At 37.2% G+C, this 21,099-nt stretch overlaps 1 protein-coding gene across 2 annotated transcripts; it reads right to left on the reverse strand.

Moving 5' to 3' along the window:
* Positions 1-2,071: 2,071 nt before the first annotated feature.
* On the reverse strand, positions 2,072-20,715 carry mtmr12 (myotubularin related protein 12). 2 transcript variants are annotated; one of them, XM_084113855.1, is made up of 17 exons: positions 20,479-20,715; positions 16,620-16,677; positions 15,089-15,228; positions 13,462-13,534; positions 13,210-13,346; positions 13,046-13,133; positions 11,437-11,560; positions 10,927-10,996; positions 10,687-10,784; positions 9,549-9,673; positions 9,340-9,418; positions 9,178-9,248; positions 8,746-8,915; positions 6,552-6,728; positions 6,110-6,268; positions 5,814-5,864; positions 2,072-4,409 (listed from the first exon to the last, which is right to left on the reverse strand). In XM_084113855.1, exons 1-17 carry the CDS (start codon positions 20,701-20,703, stop codon positions 3,837-3,839), a joined length of 2,418 nt encoding a protein of 805 aa, XP_083969981.1. In that variant the 5' UTR covers positions 20,704-20,715; the 3' UTR covers positions 2,072-3,836. The 2 variants fall into 2 exon arrangements, with proteins under 2 accessions (XP_083969981.1, XP_083969982.1); XM_084113856.1 differs by lacking the exon at positions 5,814-5,864.
* Positions 20,716-21,099: the final 384 nt, after the last annotated feature.

Below are 21,099 nucleotides of genomic sequence, written 5' to 3' on the forward strand. Positions count from 1 at the left end.
TTTTTGAAACACTAAGAACTTTTCTTTTCAGATAGCAAAGATTCATTTGAATGTGTGTGAAGTTTCAGACAATTTGCCAAAAATAATTTACAGGACAAAGCCAGTTATAAATGACGGCACCCTAAAAAAAGGTAAAAGATCTGATGTAGAAAACTATTTTTGGAAAATGATTTTAGTCTTAAATATATGTGTAAAAAAAACATATAAAGGTATTGCCACCTTTATAGACCTTGTTAAGGCCTTTGACTCTGTCGACCATAGGATCCTTTTACATAAGCTTTCCAGTATTGGTCTGTCCTCCTCTAGCTGTGATTGGTTTGCCAATTATCTCACCAACCATGTCCAGCAATTGAAGGTTGAAAACATCAAGTCAGACCCACTTATTATCTCTAAAGGTGTGCTTCAAGGCTCCATCCTGGGCCCAACCCTTTTTTCTATCTACATCAATGATATAGCCAGAGCTGCTGGCACCTCCCGGATTCATCTTTATGCAGATGATACCATTTTGTACTCAGTTGGTTCCTCTCCCAATTCTGCGGCTTCCAGTCTTAAACTCAGCTTCACCAGTTTTTTGACAATCTCCACCTCCGTATTAACACCAGTAAGACAAAATGTATCCTTTTTAGCCGAAAACCGGTTACCCAGACTCCACTTACAATCACCTGCATGAACGGTATGGCTCTGGAGTATGTCAAAAAATATAAATATCTAGGTATCTGGTTGGATTCATCCCTGTCATTCATTACACACATCAATAACCTTCAAAAAAAAAGTCAAAGCTAGACTAGACTTTCTTTTCCGCAATAAAGCTTCCTTTACTCATGCTACCAAATGCACCCTCGTTAAGATGACAGTACTGCCAATTTTGGACTATGGCGATATTATCTACAGAATGGCACCAAACACAGCCCTAAAAAAACTTGACACAATCTATCATTCAGCCATCCGTTTTGCCACTAATGCACCCTTTCACACTCATCACTGTGACCTGTATAAACTGGTGGGCTGGCCCTCCCTTCATACCCGGCGGCTCCATCATTGGTTTCTCTTCATATACAAGACAATCCTGGGCAAGACACCTCTCTATTTGTCATCTCTTCTTCATGCCGTTCATAACACCTATTACACAAGATCAAGTCATTTGATTCAATTTAGTACCCCCCCTACTTCTACTACTTTTGGACGTAATGCCTTCCGCTTTGCAGCAGTACATGACTGGAACATACTACAAAATACCCTGAAACATACATCTCTGATCCCAATCTCCACCTTTAAGCAGAACCTCCAAAATTACATAGTTGACTCTTGTTCCTGCTGGCAATCATGAATCATATTTATACACACATACTTAAGCACTTTATTGTTTTTCTTTTTCTCTTTTTTCTTTGTTGTCTATCTTTTTTTGACACAATGATGCATTACCCTATCGGACAAAGCCAGTTATAAATGACAGCACCTTAAAAAAAGGTAAAAGGTCTGATGTAGAAAACTATTTTTGGAAAATGATTTTAGTCTTAAATATGTGTAAAAAAAATCATTTATTTTTTCTAGCTGTAATTTCACAATTAGACCCATAGAGTGCAATAAAATAAACGTGAAAAAATTCAGCTAGGTGCCAAGGCAACATTTCTCATTTTTATTCATTTTAACTTGTAGTAAAAATAACTAAAATAAAATAAAAAACTATATAGGCATATTTAAAAAAAAAAAAACTGTTAAATGAAGCAAAAATGGAAAATATAAAAATATTATAATACGAATACGAATAAATATTAATATAATAAATAACACTGGTAGCACACTAGGTTTTGAGACAGACTTAAACTGGTACCATTAATAATAATTGAAATATTTTGTATTTAATTATATAAATAAAATTTTAGGTGACTTTCCAAGTTGTACTGTACATTTCTTTCCAGCCTATTTTGTTTTTCTATATTTATAAATGTGCACTTTCAAGAGAATCAAGAGACCACAGAAAAACAATCATATGAAAATCCAAAAAAAGAACATCTGTCAGAACCATTTGCATTAAAAGTTACTTTTTACAAGAACTGATCATGATCACAAATCATTGATCTAATCTTTTATTTCAATCATATTCTGTGGACAAAAGGAGCAAGTTACATACTCCCATGTGCATACATAAAAGTATTTAATGCTACTTTTACATGGAAATTATAATTTGAAGTAAATAGTCCAAAATAAGCCAAACTCTGATAATGTGAACTGTAAAGTTGGTTACAGAAAAATACAAAACAATTATACAGTAATAAGTTTCTTATCCAGCTCGCATCACTTGTCATACACAAGAGCAGTGCTGAACTGAAGTGAACAGCATCAGATTAACAGCTGACTGACTGTTCAAGTAACAGTGAATGACTGGCAAAGGAGCAGTAGTGCAAAACAAGGGTGAAAGGGTTGTAGGAATCTGCTTTCTCCACACCTTTGCTAACAAATCACAACTCAGTGCAATGCTTACATCAGTTTCATTACATTACAATTATTATGGGGTGGAGGGGAAGGGCAACAGACATCGGACAACACAATTTAGTGCCTGTTGATTTGTGGCAGTAGTTCTACAGGCACCAGTGAAAAGAAAATAAGAAGAATGTGCACAAATGCAGATACAGTATGAAAATAGCTTATGCCTTAATAGTTATATTTGCAAAGGCTTACAGTCTACTATGAGGATTTACTCTTAAATTTGTCAGTTGAATCTTGCTGTGTAAGTGCTGATGGATTGGAAACTTTCTTTCACAGCCTGTGGTAATGTCCATTTGCATGATGCATTTGTCATCATAAGAAAAAACAGAGTTACAATTTAATTGTGATGATATTAATATTCAGCTTTTTGTCCTTTAAAAATGTCCCATACTACCAATTACAGCATAAGGTTCAATAAAATGAGTCAGCCGGTCATCGGACGGATAAGAGTCACACAGTGTACATCATACAATAAAGCACTGAAACTCTGAGACGGCTGATCTCATATATTGTTCTCTACTTCCTGTTTTCTTACAAAACAAAAGCCATGTACACATTAAACATTTATATACCCCAAAGGTTGACATGGTATCTGGAAAAAAAGAAGAAATCACATTGGTCCATAGTAAGCATAGTCTAATCTTCAATAGATTTTAAATGCAACAGTAACAATAATATACTTGTAGATGGCTTCACACTATTTTCATTGCCTTAGACGCATCTCACTGCCATAGATAGCTGAAAACATGCTAGAGTGAACACTGCCCACTTTTAACCCCTGTGGCGGCATGTACAGACTGAGCTCTGAGTGCATGGATGTATCACAAGTTATAATATGTTAGAGGTCAGAGAAGTCAAATGTATTTATAACTCTTATATTTGCTATTATTCGTTCATCCATAGATCATTGGAATGGAATACTGTATGTTACTTGGTAAAGATTTTATGTAACACTGTGCACTGGAAAGGCTGGAAGTTCAGGACTATATCCTGTTCCTATATCCTATAACTATATCTTGTTTTGTGACGAGCAAGAGGAAAATGCTAGGTGGTGTTCCATTAAGAACATCAAAAACAACAACAACAAAAACACTAAAATAAAAGAGCTTAAATCCTGTTTGAAGGCTCATATTATGTTTTCAATATAATAGGGCACAATTGGTTTGACAAAAGCCTATTTTCCTTTCCAAAAGGACCAAAGGCACTTAAGCACCATCATCAGGATTTTAATCTGGATCTGACGAGGCCAATATAATCCTGATTTATATTATAATTATAATTTAATAATATATGGACAAATATTTAACATATGGGTGAAAACAGATTCCCTGTTAAATCAAACTCACAACCTAACTGGCCTCATCCTCCTGACTAGCTAGGTTGTCAGTTACCATAAGGCTTTGCATGTGACCTGTAGGAATGATGGGCTTGAAAGATTGGTTGCGGCTGTAAGCGAAGGGGAACGAAGATGACAATCGTCCTGAGGAGCCGAACGAGAGCAGCCGGTGCTGAAGGTGTGGATGGTGATCAAATTTAGCAGCTTGCGATGCGTCTCTCTGCTCCAGCACACGCTTCAGATCCTGCACCTGACTTAGAAGTTCCATAAACTTGGTCATGACGGCCACGGAGCCTCCGCCCTGGATGTGCACCTCAGGTATCCAGCGCACGTAGCGCTGCATCCAGACGCGGACAGCCGGTCCATCCAGACTGGGGAGCAGGAGGCCGTGATAGTCCAGAGGACGCTGTTGCCAGGACTCGTAGAACTCACGGGTGGCGGCCACAGGGGAGTCAGGAGAGCCCATCCAGCGACTGATACGCTTCACTCGTAGCATCTTTTTAAGGCTGTCGGTCTCCTCCTTAAAGAAACCTTTCTTGGGTGGGGTTTTGAAGGCTGTGCTGGGTAAGGATAACTGTCTTTGGTGCTGTGCATTTTAAAATAAAAAACTATTTAAATATTAGTCTGCAAACAATTTATGCACAGAACCAACTCAACTTAGATATTATTCAATATGAAGAGCAAAGTCAGAAAAACAAAATAAGCCAAAGACACAAAATTAGGGCAAAATTGGGTAAGATGCCCACCTCACCTTTCATTTTCCTCAATCAGCATTTGTGAGATTTATTCCATCTGATATAGATTTGTATGGAAACAAATAGTTGTTGTTTTTTTTTTTTTGTGAAGCAAAAGGTAAAAAAGTGGGTGTTTTTATTAAAGTAAGTTTTCTTCTGAGTGAAATGGAAATAATAATAATAATAAAAAAAACCTAGGGCGGGACTAAATAAAAATTGTTTTGTGTGTTCACATGATTTTTTTTTTTTTATATAAAAATATTAATTTCATGGATAAATAATTTATAATAAACACGGCAACAATCCATAAACAATACAAATTGTCCATTTTGATTTAATGGTGACTAATAATAATTATAATTCATTAATAACTCATGCTTATATGTAAATGTATTATTCATCATAAAGTGTAGGCTAACTCAGTGGCATCACTTGATCTAAATTCATAGTTTCTTGCTATTATTATCTATCACTTTTTAAGAATTAAAAATATAATTTTTAAAAAATGTTCAGTATTTTAGATTTTGTTTGTACATAACTCAGATTAAACAGTGCAATTCAGATGTCACTAAGTGAGATTCTGTTATTTGATTTCTCTATCATTATGCAATAATTCAAGTAATTCTAAAAATGTATTAACAAATATAGAATATTTAAATATTTAAAGTAATTTTAAAACATCAATCATTATGTTTTACATGATATCAGATGCATTTTTTTTAGTGTTATTAACTGTTATTTCTCTTAATAATATATTGGATGATGCATCATCATCCTGTACATGTTGAACTTATTTCTAAATATTACAATTTAGCAGTAAATTAACACTGTTCTTAATTGGGGGCGGGGCATCTTTCCCTACATTATTAAATTATGTAAGGGCCTGTTTACCCCTGGTCAGATGGCGATCTGATCGTGAAAATACCAGGTGTAAATGTCCTCCGAAACGCTTTCGAGACCGATTTAAATCCAATCGCTCAAACCACTTCAGCAGATGATTAGAGATGCATTCCAGATGAAACTGAAACTTCTAAATTTTACTCCTCTCAAAACGGTAAAAAATAAACGCGTGAGCACGTGTTACAGGCTATATGACATGTTCTAGCCAGATATGACAGCGCTACTGCAACACGCATCGCTTCAGTATCTCTTCAGCAAGCCGACGTGCAAACTGCTGCAAATGAAACTGAAAGCAAGTCGCAGACGTTCAACACACAATCATCTTCATTAAAAGTAGTGAGACTAAATTATCTTACCATTCCTGACGGCGCTCTCTCTCCTATTGTGGTCTTTGATCTTGAAATTAGCTGATGATAAATAAAATGCAGCTCATATCTATTACTTTCGTTGACGTGATTTCCGTTAAATTTGCATATAGCCCGGGAATTGTAGATCGGATTTATATTGGTTTTGCGGAGACAAATTTATGTGGCTAAGTGTAAATGGAACCGTTTTAAAGAATCAGATTTCAATCAGCAAAAACACAGGAAGTGACCAGGTGTAAACAGGCCCTAAAACGGGTAAGAGATAGTATAGCATTTCATCCTCTCACCTTGGGCTTGTGAGGTTTGCGTACAGTCTTCTCATGTTTCACCTTCTCTGAATACAGTGGGTTAAAGAAGAAATTCTGGGCCTTGCTGTCAAACTGCACAGACCAGTCCCACACTGTAGGGCAGCTCAATGTGCCGCTTTGTGCAAGTGGTGACTCGGCCTGCCAAGACAAATCAAGCACAGGCAGTCAGCAGGAGGCGTGCCGACTGCATCAGGGAGGCAACGGTCACTAACATAAGTACACGTAGACTAACGACAGCGTTACAGAGGGCTGACTGTTTTCTTTTGAGCCACTGTACTTCTATAGAGGCCTCTAATACTGTTCATCAGGCAGAATGGTGAATGTTGTACTCAAAATGCAAATAGTGTAGCAAACTGACTCTAAGCTGCAATCACAACATCAAAATAAAATATTTTAAAAACATAAAATACATAAGTTCTACCTTCATAACACTTTCTCTGTGGTGGGCAGAGTTGAACAGAAAGGTGCTGAAGACTGGCACATGAACACTGTCGGACAGCACAGTCAGGTAAGTCTCTGAGAACTGGAAAGCCGGGCTGTGCTGGTGAACAAGCTGCCACACACACTCCAGGAACAGGAGGAAGACTGGAGAATGACACTGTGCATTGAGAAACAAGAATCTAATTAAAAAGACAACGAGGATGAGAACAGATCATCAATCATTCATCATTAAATGAACGATTGATGATCGCTAAATAAATCCTAGTAGGGAGACCAAGATGGTCTCATTCTGAAGGGATTTATTTTGCAATTCATATTTTTCATGTTATTATTATTATTTTTCATCCTTATCCTTATCCACCTTATTTTGCAACATGGAAGTGTACAATTTTCTTGAATGTGCTAGACTTCCAATTCATTAGAGACCATAGGCAAATAACTACAAGAATTACAAAGTGCTGTAAACTGTAAAACTATTTGCGCTATAAACTGATGCGTTTATGATTATGATAATAAAATTTAAATGATATATAAAAGTGTGCAATATAAAGCAGTATAATAGGCTGTTTTTGTCCAGTTAAAATAACTGGAAGTGGATGACACCAGAAGCCAGATACAATCAACACATGGCTGTGCCCGCTCTTAAGTAAAAAATAAGGTGGATAGGAACACCCATCTGGAGGGCAAAACAGGGCTTTCCTCCTGATTGCCCACTAGTTATTTTTACCAGGTTTGTACTAAGTACTAATGTAGTAAGACAGTGATATTATGATGATTATGGCTATGTCAGGCAAGCAGGTCAAACCAGAATATAAACAATGCACAGTTTTCCCATAGAAAACCTTTATAAAGAAAACGTCTCCAGTTACTATCGTAACCTCGGTTCCCTGAGAGGCGGGAATGAGACATTGCGTAGCTACGCTGCGGGAACTCCTCCCTTCTCCACTTTTGTTGAAATCTTATGGGCTAACGCCAGAGAAATGTTCAGTAACTGACTCCACGGCGTCACCAAAGAGGCCGGAGGGAGTGATTGGAGTCTTTCTTTTCCAGCCAGATGAGCCGTGAGCCGAACCGACGGGCACAGATGCACGGCGACGGTCTCCTAGACGGGGGGCGTGCGCACAGAGCCCTGGGCTTCCGCCTCGTCCCTTTAGATGCGTGCGCGCACTACTTTACCATGTGCTCGTGGACGTCGTGGAAGAACGGAGTCCTCCTCCTTGAAGAAGCTTAGCAGGCTCGCTGGCGGCAGTGGGCCTCCGCCAGCGAGCCTGCTAAGCTTCTTCAAAAACCCTCTCGAGTGCGCACCGGCAGGTCGGCGCAGTACACACACGTGGAGTACAAGAAGGCCGCCTCGGTGTGGGCCAGGCCCAGGCAGGCGGCGCAGTACTCGTAGGTGTGGGGTGGGTTGATGGGGCCCACACAAATCCTGCAAAGGTTAGCCATCGGATGCGAGGAAGAAAAGGTAACTAGTCCTCAGGTGCAACTTCAACGATGACAGCGTGAAGAAAGAGATTCTGACGAAATTGTCGTGCCCATGCATTTTATACTGCCCGTGCGACAATTGGCCAGCTGTTCCAAGCTGGCCTTAGCCCATAAGATTTATGGAGACAAAAGTGGAGAAGGGAGAAGTTCCCACAGCGTAGCTACACAATGTAGAGTTACCGCTCTTGATAGGGAACGCTTAACCATCTTGTTTTGTTTTTTTGAGAGGTGATCTAAATATTCGTGGCTTGAAACAAATTGACAGGCCTGTGCTGCAGTTTATGTTTTGCTCTCCAGGTCTCCTCAAAACTATGAATAGTGACCGGTTGACTGTATATTATGTATATCACATGGTTACTTAGCAAACAGGTAAATAAAAGGACACTGATTTTAGTTTTTAGTTTTTTTTATATGACAAGAAAAAGTCTGCAGGATGGAACAAAAAACATGATACTAGTGCAGGAGATCGGTTGAACGGGCAAATGTGAAATGCTAATATTTGAGGATTTGTTCAGTAATCTTCATACACGAGTCATTAGACATGACATGATTTTACAACCTCATAAAAGACACGTTTGCAGGAAAAAAGCCTTCAGAGGTTAAGAATAATACAAATAGGAAAATATAGAACAGTAACATTTCCACTAAGCCTCTGAAGAAACAACAGGCAAGAATGAGCATGCAATAATTACCTCCTTGTCTTTCTGATGGAGGTGATTACATCGATCCAGGAAGGCATGGCAACCAGCCACCCACTCCTTCTGCACCAGACTCTGGAAACCCATCAGTGTTCTGTAATAAGGGTCCAGCATTATCTGAGCCAGACTGGAGATCACACAGCACAGATCTGTTCCCTCTTCCTCTGCAATCAATCAATAACAACAAAAAACATCAGGGGATACAATCTCAAAGTCACAAAGATCGATCCATCGAGGTTTAAAAGTACTTTATTTTTTAAAGGTGAGGTACTATAGTTCTCTCAGACACTTTAACCACCTCCAAAAAAACAGGTGGTCCAATCCCAAACTCACACTATTGGCCAACATGTCAGATTGTTCAAACAATCAAAACAATGTATTGAAATCACAATACAAGTCAATGTAGTTTAAACATGGTTGACTTACCTGTTACAAGGACATTTGTGTTGTCTTTATCAATACATTCAACCACCTCTACTGCTTTGTGGAGACATTGTCTGTTGAGGACATTAAATACAGTTTGTTAATAGTTTCATAGACTAATACTAGTAAATCACACAATCTAATATTTTATCAATGTAAGCTGACCTAATAATGTCTAGCCATCCTGAGCTTTCAAGGGATGAGAACCATTTCACATCTGACAACCAAAAATCGGTTGAATTATCTAAGAGACAAAAAATTAAATTGAATCATTATAAAGTGACTGCAAACAAAATACCCATCCTTTCATTTAATATTTGTGGATTTGTTCACATTTCCTTATAAAAGAGACTTCAGTGTATTCTGTGACTCACCAATAAGAAAGAATTGTTTGAACTTGTTATATGACTGCTGGATGTCTAGGATCGTAGGAAGCGATTCTGAGAGGTCCTCTGTTTTTACGGAGTAGAGGTAATTATGTGCGACTGCATTTATCATTCTACAAAAGAAGGGGGAAAAAAACAGAATTTGTCAATGTGAAGGTACCAGTAACAGTGAAAATAATTTTTATTTTTTTTATTTGCTGTGAACACCATGTTACATGACTATTTTTTTTTTGCTGTGGACACAATGTTACATCTCCAAAACACAAAAAGGTAATATTGGTTCATGCTGATGGTGTCTAGAGCACTACTAGATAACATGTAGTTGATGTTGTTCTTTGATAAAGAGTGTCAGCACCTAAATACACAGGTAAACACACCTACACACTTTATCAAAGCTCTGTAAAAATATTATGTTAATCTTTTATAGAGCAACAATAGAGTCCATTCTTCAGTATGGTATCACCAGCTGGTTTGGAAATTTGACAGTTAAATCAAAAACTCAGATTTTTAATCTGGTCAAGACGGCAGGTAAAATTATGGGTACACCAGCACCCCTCAACCCGCAAGAGCTTTTTGACCAGACAACAATCAGGCAGGCTAAGATCATTATATCTGATAACTCTCATGTGTTGTTTTCAGAGTTTGAGCTTTTGAACTCAGGAATGAGGTACAGGTTTCCTCTGTGCAAATACAACAGGTATAAGTGCTCATTTGTTCCTCTCTCAATTAAGCTCATAAATGATCAGCGATGAACGTGTGACCATGAATTTATTAATGTACTGTATATCTGTGCTTGAATGTTATGTATGGACATGATATGATATTACTTTTGCACAAGCGGATTTTAGAAAATGGTGATTTGCAATTTGCACAGCTCTTTGAGTAGCCTTAATGTTCTATGTACTTTTTGTCTTTTAACTGTTTTAACCCTGTACCTGTGTTCTGTCTCTGTTGTAATCTTTTTGTAGCAATCTCTTTATATCCAAAACAAATTTCTCCTCGGGGAGACAAATAAAGATACTTTGAATTTGACTTTGACACAGAAACTCAGGGCACAAATAACCATATCACAGCAGTTTGGTTGATTCCAGAGGATAAATATGAGTCAAAAACTTTAATCCATTACACGTCCAAGTGCTTTTGGAAATCCACTTCTTCCTGTGTTATAGGTGGGAAAGATGCTTTGAAGAGAGCACAACCGCTGTGATGAGACCAACACCAGATCTAAAGAGGAAAATAACCGGCAACTGACCTCAATTGCATTTAACAATACAACTGACAACTTGTATACAAATGCCAACATTACAATTATAATAACATTCCTAAAATTATTTAAATGTTTATATTCTCTTAAGATAAAACTCACTGGCAATCCCTTCCCTTGATAGCTGAATAAATCCTCTAGTGCTGATGGGATGACAAAGTACTTCGGTAACCTAAAGACAATGTCAGAGCAGTGTTTTTGTTAGATACATTTATTACACTTTAACATTTTCAATGTGTGACATGCTATAGATCACTGAAAACTATTTTGTTAATTCTTTTATAATTAATATAGATGCATGCATTTTATCCTATATTAATTGAGAGAATACATTGGATTTCTTTTGAAAATTCACATTTATTCATTGCAGGACTATTTAACTTCTAAAAACGGACTAAATAAGTTACATCACCTAAAACTATTTACAGTAGTTTTGAACTACCCAAATATAAACACTGTAGGATTGATCAAACAAAAATCTAGGTCAGTAGCACATAAAGACTATGATAGATTAGACATTAGAGATCTTGTTACGGAAAATGCACCATGTAATAAAAACAGTAGTAAGACTTTATCAGACACTTTATAGCCATCAACAACAACATTAAGTACCTTTGAGAGAGCTCAAAGTTCTCATTTTCTGTCACTAATCTGCATTTCGCTTTGGTCCGTTTCATTTCCTGTGTCCAGTCCTCTGGTGACTCAAACATAATTGTCTCCCGTTTCCTTTGCATTTCTGCAAATACAAAAAGCATCTTGTGTTGTTCCAAAGTTGACTAATGAGAGTTAAGCTATTTAAAAACTAAATAAAATGATCCTTCATTCTAAAACTAGTCTGATAGTCTAGGGGGCAAGTGTGAGAGAGTTTCGAATCAGTTGTTGGAAATCTCACTCTCTCAACCGACCAGTGCAGTGTTGTCACCAAATCTTAGAGTTGTTGATCACATACAGGGCTTGACATTAACACCCGTCAAATGCGGGTGTATTTCAGTAGTGGCGTGTAACACAAGTCACTCCTACAAGCCACTTTGGCGGGTTGAATTTCATATATAATACATTTTTAATTGAAGTATTTTAAAAAGCCATCTGAAATAATAAACTAAGTGCAATGTAGTGTTGTCAAAAATATACATTTTTCGATAAATAGATACTGAAATATCTGAAACGCATCCAATACTCATTTTCCGCAGAATAGATACACAATACCAGCTGTGCTTTCTAGCTCTCACATCTCTCCGACAGCGAGTTGACACACAAACCCGCCTCCCCTCACTCACTCCGGAGCCACCTCTCAGGACTATATGGAGTTATTTTTTGCTGCCAACTGCGCTTCAACAGTCAAAATACACACAAAATAATGTCAAAATGCCGGTCTTGGCAAGTATTCACGAAAATGCAGTCAGTTGTTGAGAAAGAAAACGCATGTGTAACAGTATAATGGATCCATGCGTCAGGTCTTAAAGTGACAGCACTTTGCATGTGCTTTGCATAACATGTTGCCAAATTATGAGACAGCGTTAAAAATATCTATATGGCAGTTTTTTCTCATGGTATCGATGTCAAAATTGTGGCCAGTGAAAATGCTGAGTGGCTAGTAACTTTGGAAAAAGGCTGGCGGGCACAAAAGTTAATGTCAAGCCCTGATCACATACATATGTTTTTCACAAAGTTTGTCATGAACTTTGCTATCTATCTGACAATTAAGACTTGGGATATTTTAAAAAGCATCAGTTACAAATTAATAATGCCTTGTTTTTCTTCTCAAATTACTGCAAATTAAATACCAGGTCATTCTTGTAATTTAATGAAAAATATATATTTTTCCTGATACATATAAATCTTTGTTGAGCCACTAAAATCCAGAAAGATGATCTGGAATATATAATGTCTATAAAGAGACACTGACTGTTGTTCTTGCAACCATCTGTTGAATTCCAGTTGCATAGACTATGATCAGAATTTAGCAGCTGGTGTTAGAAGTCCAGTGCTGGATGCATGTCTGCATTTCAGATGTGTGCAAAGTTCATGTTCTGCATTAGTGTGGCTTCATGAACCTCTCATGGTGATGTTTTCCCTAATCTTGCATTAATGGTTACATGTGCTTATTGGATTATCAGATAATTGATACTCAGACAACAGCTGTATTTAACCAACAAGTGAAACTATGGAAAGTAACAATAGTAACAAAATGAAAGCCTCTAATATGAGCTAAAATCTGTACCTGGGCTTGGTGTCCCAGCATAGGAAAAAGCAAAGATGCACTTTAGAGATTTCTCCTCCAAACAATGGTGAGCAATACCCTGAAAGATCTGACAAAAAAGAAAAAAATTGCACAAGGAAATGTGTAACTCTTTTTAAAACGTACATACATTTCAGTCAAATTACCTTTTTGGTATCTTCCTCCTTGGTGTATGTTAAGCAGAACTGAAAGACGCGTAGATCTTTACAGTGAATTATGATTTTGGATGGGTATTTGTTCTTCACAAGGCTTCCTGTTATCAGTTTCCTTTTTTCATCATAAACTTTAAAAGAAATGAAACGTTTTTCAGAACTCAAACATTCAAATAAAAAACTTTCCCTTTTAAAACATTAACAGCTCTATAATCATTAATGATAAAAAGTAAAAACGATTATTACCACCGTAGATGTGATCCACACACATTAATGGAATGTCATTTTCTCCATAGAGTTTGTTCTTAAAGGTCTTCGGCTGGAACAAAGGTGAGTGACACAACAGCCTCTTATTGAACATTCACAATGCAGACAATACTTGTAAATAATGCTTGCGAAAGACAGTGATTAACAAATGTTCAGTCAGCTGTGAAAGGTGCATTTTTATACAGCACACAGTAACTAACAGGAAAGGCAGATGCTATTGCCTTGTTCAGTGTGCTGCATCAAACTTTCACACAATATTTTATTTGGGAAATCACTTCCTGCTTAGCCACCTCCAAATAGAAATCTGAAAGTAGCCAATGAAACCTCTTGATACCAACCAACACTAACATCTGGCCAATAGCTTTCAGCAGCATTGTTTTGCAGCTTTGTACGATTACTGATTAGATTAGTTACGTCCTCATATACCGATGTTGGTCAAAAAACGAACTGAAAACAAAAATACCTGGCACTACATGAATACCTGACCATTTGAGCCTGCTGTAAGTCACTGGTTTCCCACCAGAATTTCACTGCCAGTGAGTCAAACACTCAAGTTCCTAAAATGGCAGCTAAAGTGAGAGCACTCACAGCACAGTTCCTCATGCAAGGTCACCGAGCATGCTCTTAAGACACCCAGTGTTTCAACAAAGTGTGATTCACACTTTTTCTGTTAACTCGTTTAGCTGCTGCTTTTATCTAAACTTGACTTATAAATGGCCTATCATACAGGAGCCAACAATATAAGCCGATCCGCAGTGCTTAATTTATTTTGGCTATAAAGCTTTTGAAGTAACAGAATCTTCCTGTACAATGTCATTTACCCAATCTCTCTATAATCTACCATTTAGGTCCAATCTTTCGGATGCACGTGAAATTGTTTTGGAATAGTATAGTATGGCAGTCAATTTAATTAGTTAATTTAGCACAATTATAAATAACAACAATAATATAATATAATAAACAATAACAACTTTTATTAACACATTTAGTCATACCTTCTGACCTGTCTGCAACTCCTCACTTAACCTCATCTGCATAGATTTTTCATAAAAATTTTTCATTGATAAACACCTCTAATAAATAGCATCCTTATCATTAAGATTACCATTATCTAGATCATGTTATCTTTTCTTCAAACCACACTATGTACAAGAATGCTGCAGTCTACATACAGGAAGTACATGATATTTTTTAAGCACTGTGGTTCTTTGTTCGGCAAGCCTAAATTAGAAATGACACATTGTTTCTTAGGTGATAGCATTCTGCTATTCACTCAGTAGATGTGAATCAGCATTACATTAGACCTCTTTTTTCTGAATATATTTGTTGATTACTTTTTTTATACTATGAACAGGAAAACTCTCACGTCAATTCGTAACTATTTTACGTTGTGGTGAATTTACATGATCTCATTCGTATATTTTCATATGATTTGTTTATACCCCACTGAGGGTTAGGTTCAGGGGTGGACCTTCATGCTTTTTTCTAAAAATCTTACTTTTTTTTTGTACAAATCAAATTTTAAAATGAAATTGCCATTCGTAAAACAGTAAAACTTTCTTGTGAAGTCAGGTCTTGTTTTTACAGCCCTGCCATGTGTCCTTACCTTCTCTTCCTGTGTCAGCTCATCACTTAAGAACGTAACACGAAAATTGGTGCAGAACAATGTGCCAAAGACGCCACGCTGGGAGAGGTCATCTTGAGTGTATTTGAGAATGGGGTTGGCGCTACAGAACACCACTTCACCTAAGATGCAAAAGATCAGCAAAGTCATGTCACATAACCCCTGTTCAGACTGTCAGTCCAAATCCAATTTTTATGCATATCCAGTGATGTGGTGTCTTCACTTCTTTCACTGTGCGGAAGAAACGGAAAAAAAATTTCTGTCGCTACTTCATTAGTTAAGTTAAAGAGGTTATTTAAGACTTTATTGTCATTGTACTGCTGTGCAAAACAATGAAATAGTTTTTTAAAAGATACATTAGATAAAACAATTAGTACGGTAAAAAACGCACAAACAACAACAACAACAGACTGTTTAAAGTGTGTAGTGCAATTACAAATATAATTTATAGATGGAAACCATTTAGGAAGTGTTCAATAGTTGAACAGCTCTAGCAAAAAAAGCTCATTTTCAGTCTTGTGGTACGAGAATAAATTGTCCTGTATCTCGTACCCGGAGGGAGGTAGTGTGCCTATGCAGGGTGAGTGGGATCTCTGAAAATGTTTGAAGTTCTGCTCTGACAACTGGACAAATAAATGTCCTCAACAAATGGTAATATGTGCCGATGATATTTTGTTCCATTTTGGTCAAATCGTTGCAGAGCCCTCTGTTCCTCTCTTGTACAACTACCGTACCAAGATGTGATGTAATATGTTAGTACACTCTCCACTGCACATTGATAAAAGTTCACAAGAAGTTTCTGAGGCAATCTCCTCAGATAATAAAGACGTTGTTGTGCTTTTCCAATGACAGTGGAGGTGTGTGTAGTCCAAAAAAAATCCTCTGTAATGTTCAGCCCCAAGAATTTAAAACAGGGGACTCTCTCCACAGCCACTCCATTTATGAACACAGGACCAGTAGTCCAGCGCTGCATCTACACATTGTCATATTCTAAAACACAACATTGCAAACCCCTCCATGTTGTTTTTTGGAATAGTCCTTCCAAAGCAACATCATTGCGATGGAAACCAACGCAGATATTCCAGAAAATGAAAGAGAGCCATGGGACACACAAATCAGATCTGAACAGTTACGATACACAGTGTGGCCAGTCAATCATTTAGATCTGTTTTTAGTCGTATACACAAATAATCGGATTTGGACAGACAGTGTGAATGAACAAGGCTTTAGACACAATAATACAATGTCAGACATAAACACAATGCCAATTACAGTCTTGTTTTGTGGTGTGCAGAGCTTTGAAGAAATGCTGTATCTGCAAAATTTACACTAAATGAGATCTCTGGAAGTTACAGTCTGGATTAAAAAGCAATTATAAATCTGAATTATAAATCTGAATTGAAAATTACACCCAGCGTACCACTGACACAAAAATGTATTTTAGATTAACTGACAATAATACAAAGAAAAACCTGAGATAGCAGAACATTGTGTGAGGGATTTAATGTTTTACCTGGTTGCAAATCAGGATGCTTCTCCTTCTTTGGCAGGTCTTTCTCCAATTTTATTTCCTAGAGAAAACAGGAGCAATACAATTATAATATAACTGTAAACTTGACTGATTATCTAATAAAATATCTTACTAAATTACATTTTCACAGTTACCATATTGCAATATAATGCCAAACACACCAGGTCACATTTCAAACAGTGCCAGACTCTAAGTGAATAAATCTACAGGACATCTGCTCTGTAGCAAAAACTAAAACAGTATAAGAATATAATAGTATTATAAGAATATAAGAATGAGAAACCTACACTGTCATACATTACATTAAAGGGATAGTTTACCAAAAAAAAATACATTATCTCATCATTTGCATGCCCTCACATTGTTTCAAACCTGTATGGCCTCTTTTATTATATTTAAAACACAAAAGAAGATATTTTGGAGAATGTTGGTAACCAAACAGTTTTGGTGACCACTGACTTCCACTGCATGGACTAAATAAATAAATAAATAAACACAGTGACATTTCTAAAAAATATCTTCTTTTATGTTCCACAGAAGAAAACAATCATACAGGTTTGGAATGACATGAGGGAGAGTACATTTTACCTTTAACAATGACTTTAAAGGCACAATATGTAACTTTTTAGCTTTAAAAATAGCAAAAATCACTATATCTACGTTATATATATTTTTTAGTTGTGTACTTACATTGTCCCGACTGTTTCCAACAACTTTTAAACCAGGAGAAATTTGTAATTTAATTCGAGAAACGTCCCGTTTCTTTATTTCCGTTGTGTCGCTGCCAATGCCGTCATATCCGCGTTGTCCCTGGTTTCCGCTCGTGCTGCCATGGCAACCAGAGCTATGAACCAGAGCCGTCTGATAGTAACCAAAGCGACTGACGCGGACAACTTTGTAGTTCGCAATGTCTATTTGCACGCTGTTGTTGTTTCGTTCAAACATTATGGACCATGACAAGCAGACTTTGGATAAAAAAAGGAGAACTAAATCGAGAATCAATATCAGCGCGGTGCTTTCGAGATGCCTAGAGCTCCCATAGACAGTATATAAACGAGAGCTCCACGTCCGAGACTTCGACCGCTCCTACATGTACTTTATTAAACAGGTGAGCACATTTACAATTAATGATAAACAATGATAAAATGTCAGAATATGATCTGTATGTTATTCTAATGTTGATCTAGTTTACTGCTAGTCTCATACAGACACATACATTTCAACACATTCAAATGCAGTTTAGTGTGATAGTGTAATGTTAGACCAAGTGAAACAGCGCTGCATTACCTCACAAGTTTAATTTGTCTAATAAACTGACCTGTGAGTAGTAATTCTTCGTGTAGTTCGGTAGAATGAAATGTCCATATTCCTTTTATATCCGCGGGACTCGCGTCGCGTTTGGAGCGGTTTGGAGCTGATAGCTGTCTCTTAGCAATCCCGAACTGCTTCATATCACAGTCATGATAAAAGCATCGATGTATTCAGTCATCCATAAACATTATTAGATCGGTCGGCTTGACGTTGACGACAAGATCCATAATTCTTAGCAAATGTTGCGTCATCAATCTACGCCTTTGTTATTGTAAATAGGTTAGCGACCCCTAGTGGCGAAAAATGCCATACTGTGCCTTTAATGTAATATATGAGTAATATAATATAATGAGAACTGAGTCAAAATTGAACAGCATCAGCACTGTACAGCAACATCAGTACACTAAGACTGTCAAGCCATAATAATTTTATCTCTGGCACCATTAATTTTAGCAGCAGCCCTGTGATATCTGCAAGCCATGCTTTGCAACTTTAAAATTTAAATGAGGTAAAATCCTTTGTTATTGGTTAGAAGATATAAAAGTGGCTGCAGATAACTGCAAAATCAAAAAACTAATGCCAGTGTGTGAAAAATAAATTGTACAAGTTCAGTCGAAATAAAAAGGATAAATAAAGGAAAGGAAGCCATCAAACAATGGGTAAAACTTCACAAACAGTCCCAAGCATCTGGGACACACTCCTTTTCCTAATGACTTCCTCAGGGTGAAAATATTCTCCAAAAATTTGCTTTTGAAACCTCAGACGGTAAATGCACATGGTCTTGCCATTTATGCAAATGTTGCACGACAAAAATGGAATACAGTGGGTCTTCATTAATATCCAGCCAGTATCCAGCCATCAAAACGGGGGAGAACGCTGTGAGATCTGACCAAGCCCCAATTTCTGATCTTCAGAAAGAGAATTAGTTGAACTCTTCACGCAAGACCAGGGGCCATAAAGCTGCTCAGAGAAAAAATTTAAGTGTATCAAAATTCCAAGAATGGTGCAATTTCAGTCTTATTCCTAAACTTAAGAATAAATGTGATTAATAAATGTTCCTGTGTTAAGAGCAGCTCCTAAATTATTTAAGAGTGCTGGAGAGGTATCCTAACCTTTTTAGGAGTAACAAGATGGCAGCAGAGAGGAGGAGAGACCACACACTTTACGAAAAAGATATAATGTATTGGAGTTATATGATGACAGGAAGTTGATAAAACGATACAAGCTTGATAGTCAAGGTATTCATTTTGTAACTGACCTAGTAAGAAATTGAATAACTTCTCCCATTATACAATTCAATGCTCTAACTGCAGAAATCAAAGTATTAATGGCATTTTTTGGCACCTGGACAAATGCAGCAGTGCACCAGTGATGACTTGGGCTCATCAGTCCACAGTGAGCAGAAAATAGCACTATTGTGCCACTAACCACACCAAACATACAGTAGTGGCCAACAGTGAAGTCTGGAGGGGATATTTGTTTTTAATGACCCTACAAGTTCGATTAATCAATCAAAATATGAGGAAAATATATATTTTTTTATGTTTTTAAATATTTTAAATATCAGGGAAGAACAAAACTCTAAACTGGGTCAAGGTATTTATCTGACTAAATTATTTGGAAAAAAGGCAAACTACAGCTAAAGGTTTTATTATACTATGCAAAAAAAATACAATGAAATTTAACAGTGTCTGAAACTGTCATTCTGCCTAAAGCGGCAACATTTACATATGGCAGATGCTTTTTATCCAAAGTGACTTCCTTTGCATTCAAGGTGCATCCTAGTCTACTACAGCTTTAATACTGAATTATTTTATAGTATTGTAATGTTTTCATTTACTAATGTCTCTAATACAGTGGACTCTAAAACATTGATAAAATAAGGGTTTTACCTTTCTATTGTTAAAATATGCAGTACAACAATTCTTACTATCATGCTTTCATTAATGAACAACAACTCTATTGTCCCTCAAGACACAACCCATGACATCGGTTATAAAAGGACGTCCTGCTTTCCCTTTCTCTCTCTCTCTCTCTCTCACACACATCAACGCACTGCAACTTTCTGAAAACATAATCAAGAAAGAACTTCAAACGCAATCACATGTCAGAGGCAAGTGAAGACACTCGTGAGTCGTGTCAATAAACATAAAAACGTTCAATAACATGGATTACTATCTCGAAGTAGACAGACTGGATTGTAAAGTTGAGGACTTTTTTTGGTAAACTTTTTATAAAGTCCATAGAACTCAATTTTAGTCGTCAGTGCGAAGGCAGTCAACTTAGAAATGTAACTGAATGAAATGTGGTGTTGTTCGTTCAATGCATTTTCCCATCCCAAAAATGAGATTTCCCTGTTAGTCTAAACTACTAGAACAAGTCAACATTGTCAACTTCAGCATCGCACACTAACCCCGCCCAGTGCACGACTGTCCGCTGTTTCAACTCGTTTTAGTCAAAACCAGTGTCTCCGGCTTCTTTTGAAAACAACGTAGCCTAAGTGTATTACTACTTGAAAGCTTTCGCTTACCTCGGGTGTAACATAAGACACAAACGACGGTTTAGAAGACTTCGCTCCTCCGCTCCCCAAACTCAACATTGTGCCACAGTATCCCGCTTCCCGAGCAGTCAGGTGGAAATCCGGGAGAGTGCGAACACAACTTTCCTCCCTCTCTCTTTGCACAAGCAAGCGCGGATTTCCTTTGGTTGGAAAACAAACCTGCTCTGACAGCAAACCGCGCCCATTCGACGGCATTGGCTCTTTATGGACAAACGGTCCATTTTATACTCTGGTCAAGAACAAGCCGCTTTTTGCTCATTGGATGAAGAGGCTGTCAATCTTATGCGCTTCCTCGTTGCTGACCAAATAAGCAGTCGTATTCAAAATGGCCTACGCCCTGAAGTTGGAGGTTAATGCTTCAACATCTATTTTTTTGTTTTGTGTTTGCACATCTAGTGTTTTTTTCTCATTTTCACTCAATTCATCAGTGCACAGACTAAACTAGTTCCTCGTTAGCATAATTAACAGGAAAGATAACCAAGCACATATGTGGCAATCTAGAAGTAATACACAAAAATTATCTAGATTTGAATCCTTTAATCTGTGAGTAACATTCTGAAATATCATAACAAACAAAACCAATAAAGATAA

The sequence above is a fragment of the Abramis brama genome, assembly GCF_963993115.1.
Source record: "Abramis brama genome assembly, chromosome: 5".
NCBI lineage: Eukaryota > Metazoa > Chordata > Actinopteri > Cypriniformes > Leuciscidae > Abramis > Abramis brama.